General features: G+C 39.8%; 1 protein-coding gene across 1 annotated transcript; it reads right to left on the bottom strand.

Moving 5' to 3' along the window:
• Nucleotides 1-470: 470 nt before the first annotated feature.
• On the bottom strand, nt 471-6,521 carry brms1 (BRMS1 transcriptional repressor and anoikis regulator). The gene is made up of 11 exons (XM_082525961.1): nt 6,390-6,521; nt 5,560-5,648; nt 3,714-3,948; nt 3,505-3,595; nt 3,272-3,399; nt 2,202-2,281; nt 1,996-2,092; nt 1,776-1,865; nt 988-1,052; nt 819-858; nt 471-737 (listed from the first exon to the last, which is right to left on the bottom strand). The coding sequence occupies exons 3-11, from the start codon at nt 3,934-3,936 to the stop codon at nt 730-732; spliced, it is 822 nt and encodes a 273-aa protein (XP_082382087.1). The 5' UTR covers nt 3,937-3,948; nt 5,560-5,648; nt 6,390-6,521; the 3' UTR covers nt 471-729.
• Nucleotides 6,522-7,236: the final 715 nt, after the last annotated feature.

The raw sequence follows: 7,236 nt of genomic DNA, 5'->3' as shown, positions 1-7,236 counted from the left end.
TATTTATTTCACAATCAGTCACGATCCTGATCAGATTTTTAAAAATAAAGATAAATTCTGCCACCTGCTGGACGTTTTTAAGTTTGCTTAGCCACCTTTTCTATGGTGTAAAGATGTGCCGGTGGTCAGGATGGCTGAAAACATGGTTCAGCCTGTGTATTCGGTCCTGCTCATGAACTCTTAGAATTTGTTAATTGGTGTAATTAACACGTGATGATAGTGAGTTTCATGTCATTTGATCAGATACGCGTGTTTTCTGCACAGTCGCTGGGTGTCCAATGTGAACATTGCTTATCAGAAGCTTCTTTTCCTTCCTCTCCCACCAGCTTCCAGGCAGTCAGCAACTTTTGTGCAAGACAACACACAACTGCAACAACACAATATGATCAAACATATCCAAGACAGCCGAGTATGTCTCAGTGATTCTGACTCACACCGACAGACACACAAAAAAAAGACAGACAAAAAGGTTGTGTGCTAAAAGATTAGATTTTCAATCAGCATTATAAATCATTCTATAAATACATGGTTGTCATATCGTTAAGAACGTCTTTTAAATAGCAATAGATAACAAACAAGCAGTAGGGTGGTAGGCAGGTGGGATCAAAAGCGCAGAAAAACAACTCAACAGTCTGCTGGGCTTCAACGAGACAAAACCTGAACTGGAAATAGCTGGGAACGTGAGTGTGTGTCAAGTTTGGTGTCGCTGTTGCACAGATCCGCCTTTCATCACCGCTCTGAAAGACAAAACAGGATCGTTTAGAGACCAAACCTTTTCAGTTTGCTGCGTTAATAAAAGACGATTGGAGCAGACTTACTTTCAACTTTCTTTTTTAGTGGCGACAGAGCTGCTTTCGCCTGAAAAACAGAGACGCTGTTTACACGATCGGACGCAGGCTGGTGTACACACCCTGAAGCTGCATCTTTATCGACTGACAGCTGAAGAATCTGGGAAGTCAAAGGGAACTTTTACAAGTGATTTCTGACCTTCTTGATAGCAGTCCAGTCTTCAAGGATGTCGATGTCTCTCAGCATGTAGACGATGAAAGGCCCTGTGAGACAGAGGCAGTCATATTGAGAGACTGAGACTGAAAACTAAACAGAAACAAGAAAACACACTCTGGAAACTAATTGAATCTAAGCTTAATTTAAAAACAATATATAAAATGATATATAACCAATAATAATAACTATGATTCTGCCTTTTGATCGTAGTTGTTGTGTTCTTGCCTTCTGTAGGATTTCCAATGGAAATATCTGACAAAAATGGCTTGCAAGTAAATGACCTTTTCATCAAGCTATAGCACAGACCACTGCTCTGCGACGATATGTTTTAATTGTGTAATAAAGGGTTAACTTCCAATTTACACGCCATATAAAAATGTCTGCACTTTGGCGGAAACAGGAAGTACAACCCAAAGAACCCCGTCCCCACAGTGAAGCATGGTGGTGGAAGTATTATGCTGTGGGGATGCTTCTGTGTCTGGAACTGGGAATCTCATCAAAGTGGAAGCAAAACCTCAAGCAGTCCGCAGCAAAACTGAGTCTTTGCTTTGGCTTCCAGCACAACAACAAACAGATAATAATAAAGTAATAATAGTTCTCGTGAAATTTCTATGTGAAAAGTAAATCTGGGTAAAAACTAGCTATGGAAAACTGTTAAAAAAAAAATATCGCTCTGTTTAGCAGCACTTAAACAATAAGACGGGAGCTCATCTCCTCATCTGTATATGTACACATCAGCGCTGGTGAGGCTCCTCACACGTGGTGCTTACCTGAAACCAAAGCTACTTTCTTTTTCTTCTCAGATCGACCCAGCAGGTTCTTTCTTTTGCACTTCTTGCCCCTCAGCTCATCGCTCCACTCTGGACAGACAGAATCCACCATATACAACTCCACTAAAATGAATTGTTTTGAACACTTTCACTCAGTACTTCAGTTTTATAACCTTTGCGTACTTTATGTGTACGTAACAGCTTTGCGATTGACACGTACCTGAGGTGAGGTCTATATTCTGCCTGTCCTCCTCCAGCCTCCTTATCTTTTCCAGTAGCTCGCCCTTCATGGCGTCAAACAGCAGCGTTCGCTCACTCTGTAAAACACGTGTAGATACAAACAAGCGCGTTAGTTCTCTTTTAGTTGAGAATATTAAGTCTCCAGTAGGAAAGCAGAATGCGGTTGAGAGTGCACGTGCGCGCTACCTCCAGGTGCTGCCTCGCTCCTTGCACTTCACATTCATGCTTGTGTTTGATGACCTGCAGACACAGCTCCCTGTACACTCCTGCACAAAGAGACAGCCAAAGGTGTCTGAGGAGGTCATACTGGCATTATGTGCACTGCTACTCCATTACTGTTTGGTTAAACACACATTAGCAATGCTCTATAAGTAAGTGCTGCATTTGGAGGGTCCAAAACAATCTAAATATTTAATAGGACCCTGAACCAGAAATGCATTCTGGGTAAACAACTACCTTGAGGCATCACACTTTTTCCTTATTGATTTAAAGGTACGGTCAGTTGTTGTTTTTTTAGGTTATTTAATAGGAAAAATTAATTACTCATAAATATACACTGATTTGTGTGAAATTAAGTCTTCCAACAAATTGATGCTGGAACTGATCCAAAACTTAAAATGATGAAAATCCACTAAAAATCCACAGGAACGAGCTTTGTGTCATTCATGGCTTCAGACTCAAGAATAATGTCTGTTTTTTCATCTGAGCAGGTGTCGCCTTCACCAAAAAAGTGAGAACACAAAGGAAGTCAGGACTCACAAACACATGAAAACTAGCATAAACACTCTTGATTATTCCCGATGTTGGTGCAATTCCTTATTATCAGCAGATTAGACATTAGACACTAACATCATGCCATCTAAGGTTAGGCTCGAGTCTGCTATAAAAATCACACATCACACTGTATGAAAGTTTATTCGCCAAGTGTCCGAGTCCACAAATGTTAGCTCTACTTAGGGCTGGGCCGTATCACTACTGCTAGCCTCGCGGAGTGATACGTACTGTGCTTCAACATAATATTACCGTGTTGTGTGTGTTTTAACCTCTTTTCAAGTTTTGTGGATATTATACATGGTTATGCTGAGGATATGTCGGCCAATTTCCACAATTATATCGTCAGTTATATCGTTAGGTAAACAGCATCCTGACAGCCTACACTCACTACAGACAAATGGCAGCCAAGGTTGTTTGCACTACAGTGGTATTGGACTTGATTAGGATTTTATTTATTTATTTTTCTATTTATTTTTCTGTACCAGCCACTTGTGTCCGTATCTGCATGCTGTTCTGTAGTGCAGCCAGCGGTTCTCTGTATTCGCCGGCCTTTCCCGTCAGCACCTCGTCCAGCTTGACTTTCACCTGGTTTAGCCGTTCCCGAAACAACCTGCAATCACACGGTGAAATCAGCCTCAACAACAGGCGGCTCAGGCATCGAAAAAAGAGAAGGATAAAGTGTTGAATCCCTTTTTCCCCCTGCTTCAAAAATTACTTCTCTTTCAGCTCCTGGAATTGTTTCTCCAGATCCATCATCTCATCCAGACATTCTCCTCTTCTCCTCTCGCAGTCTTCATCATCCATCTCTACATAGGACAAAGAGAAAAAAGAAAAGGTGGCGTCGATTACATTGCGTCTCTCTTTTTATATAAGCAGTATAAACGTTAGTGGAGCATTTTGAGTTTTTTTTTTTTTTTTTTTTACCTGAGCTCTCTTCTTCCTCTTCCTCCTCTTCCTCCTCGTCACTATCTTCCAAGTCGGTCTCCCTCTCCTCCGTACTTTCCTCCATGGTCTCCTCGGCTCCTCCCCCTCTTGTTCCTTCATTCTCTCTGGGTTCTTCCACCTCTCCGTTGGCCTCGGGGAGCTGCGACTCACCCTCTGCCTCCATCTCCTCCTCCGGCTCCTTCACAGGGGGTTGGGCGGGCATGGAAGCCGGAAACTATGTTCGGCATTAATAAAAATATCACATAAAACTAAAGACTGTTTGTGTTAAAGCATTCAGGTGCAATGCAGTTTGGCATCAGAGCAGTTTAACTTGAGCCCAGAGCCCATAGATGCAACGATTTATTTAAAAAAATGTGCAAAAATCGAATTTATACAATTCTAACAAGCTTGAAAGTAAATATTTAGTATGACCACATTTATTCCTCAACACAGCCAATTCTATCCAGATATGTTTGTACTGCATTAGCAGAAGAGGTGGGCAATATGGCCTCAACAATATAGCACAGTATTGTCACATAATAAAATGAAAGAATACATTCAGCCTGCGATGTTGTACGTTGGGCCAAAGTTTTTAACCTGTTGCTTAAAACCCTTCTCTGCCACATGTAGCTGCATCTGTAATTTCCATCCACAGTTTGCTCTTCCTGTCATGTGGAGTGCGACCAGCGAGTGCTCCAGCTGCGCTCGGTGGAGTCATTTGCTTACATTTGGGTCACACACCACCAGCTGCTAGTATCTCCTCCTTTGTAGCCTGGGTGTACTCGATGATGTGTTTTTGCCTCAAGTGATGAAACAAGTCTGTTATTTCTACATTTAGCTGGAACAGTTTTCTTGCATATTGTGCTTTGTTGGAGGTCTTTTAGCTACATTTTTTAAAATTGGGATAATGTTGAAAATCTGAAGCTACTTTTTGTGTTCGCATTTCCACTGTGCTTTATAGACAGCTGCATACTCGGTGTTGTACCTCTCTCGAAGATAAAGGCAGTTTGAGCCAAAACAAAATTCAAATTTGCCTGCTTCCTGTTATGTGTAGACACACCACTGGTTCATCAACTGAGTTAGGTTAATTTTCTTGAATAATTCATAGGTCAGTGTTAAGCGGCATAACAAACAAACATTCAGGTAGATGGGGGCAGCTGTGGCTCAGGTGGCAGAGCGGGTTGTCTACCAATTGGAAAGTCGCTAGAGAAAAGTACTGTATGAATGTGTGTGTGTGATTGGATGAATGAGACTTGCAGTAGAAAATTAATTGAGCTGAAAGCCACTATAAATACCAGCTCGTTTACAAGTACTGCAATTTAACCCAGAAAATTATGCTTCATGTAAGCTAAGTCTTACTTGTTGGGTGCATATATAATTTTTCTAAAAAAGTTGTATAAATAAGTAAATAATAATAATGAAAATAGTAATAATGATATATTACCAAAGTGTCTGTTAAACTTTATTTCATTGACATCCGTGTTTGAATTATTCTTGACTTACGCTACACACAACTCCAAAGGGCACATCCTAAATATAGACTTTATAAAGAATCACACTTCAAAAACATATTTTTGTCCAGAAAATATGGTGGACAATTCAATTATGTTATAAATTATATGTAAAAAGCTGCATAAGCACACAATTAATGTCCCAACAACATTAAACTCAAAAATATAAAACACTGACTGGGATGTTTACAACAACGAATACATCTGAAAATAACATAAATTGTCAGGGGTCAGATTTCATATTTTACAGTCTGTAAAAAATAAAACAAGGCAAAACATTGTGCTGTTAAAACTAAGACCTGCCCGTGGATTAATAACAGTGAAATTTTGCTTACTCAGTAGACGGAGTGGAATAAGGTTTAACAGCAGACTGAGGACGTGGGACCCCCGAGCTACTGTATGGCCTCCATAACCTGCAAGTGAACTGCAAAAAACACAACACAACACCGGAAATGACATGACCGGCCTCACAGACATACAGGCAACAACAAGCTAAAAATAACGCAGTCTTGCTTATCCCTCATAAAACAGACCTTCAGAAAAAAGTTTATAACTGAAATATCACTTTAAAGTTGCTCCACAATTTGGCTTCAACAATTAATGGGGGTCTTATTTGTTACCTTACCGGAAGTCCCATCTCAATCGGTCTAACTTTATATTTTAGCTTCCGGGATGTCAAAGTAAAACCGTGTACGTTATAACAGCTACGGCGGTGCATAGAGTAAAATAAAATGCCCAAATTAGCCTGAAACCTATTGTATTGAACGCGAAATTAATTGTAATTCCCCTCAAAATAACAGAGACGCCTTTGTTGCATTTTCTTTTAAAATTAGCGGGAACTACACCACGGACAAGTCAAGTGCAACACTAGCTAACAATTGAAACCCCGCAGCGACGGAATGACTGCCTGTTCATCACATTGTCCGAATACTCATCTTATTTAATGGCCAAGTGTTTTCTCTTAGAGTGTGTGCCGGTTCGTAGAAGAAAAACAACCATCAAACTCAGTGAAGCATCGCCGGAGGGGCTTCCATACTGACCCTACCTTCCTACAGCGTACGGATTAACAAATAACGTTATCCGTCCACAGATGTAGGCGATGCTGTTTGTAAACAAATAACCCTTCTTTCCATAAATGTGACAGTCAAGAGAAAAGCTCGCTCACCGCGTCCTGTTGTTCCGCTGCGAAAAGTTCAAGTATGATTTACTGTATTTCCATTTTAAAAAGTACTTCCTCTTCGTCCCAGTCTTCTTTAGTTCCACACTTTGCCGGACTCTGAAGCCCGGAAGTTCAGCCAATGAGCGCGGAGACCGAGCACTAAACTGTCCAATAGCAGCGATCAACCCGAAGGTCTCTTGTCCAATCAGAAATACGCAACCAGATCCAGTAAGCCAATTATAATCCAGTTTGTCTTCCTTATTATTCACAAAATGAAGAAATGTTTATCTTTGGGCGAGAAAGATGGCTTATAACCCACTGCGAGTGCGTATAATAGTGAGAAACACATTGTCTCGGTGATATAAGGTGTTTTGGTACAACTTCATGAAGATAGATGTAATTATTTAAAGAGGACACTTAAGGAAGACAAACATATTTCTTCATGAATACTATAGAATTCAGCATACCCGTTGTTTGCAACAAGGATTTGGAGCTGTTTGACCTAAGACTTTGCTTTAATATAATATAATATAATATAATATAATTTAATATAATATAATATAATATAAAAACCTAATGCTACAACTGGAGAAAATTGCTTTTTAAAATATAAAACAAAATAAAAAATAATCAAAATTTTACATATATGATTCTAAAAATGCGGTTTATAATTGAACTTATTTTCATTCACGAGGCGCAAATCTGATAATACAATTTAAAGTCCGAGATCTAAGACAAATATTTAATTATAAAATACTTATAGACATGTAGCTTAGCATAGTGTGTACAGGGCGCAGTACTGTACGATTCCTTTGTTATTCTTTTTCAATTGCTCTTCCACTGCCAGCACTGT

Source organism: Aulonocara stuartgranti (genome assembly GCF_965226115.1).
Source record: "Aulonocara stuartgranti genome assembly, chromosome: 3".
Taxonomy (NCBI): domain Eukaryota; kingdom Metazoa; phylum Chordata; class Actinopteri; order Cichliformes; family Cichlidae; genus Aulonocara; species Aulonocara stuartgranti.
Note: the sequence above shows the minus strand (reverse complement) of the source record. Positions and strands in the feature narration are given on the sequence as shown.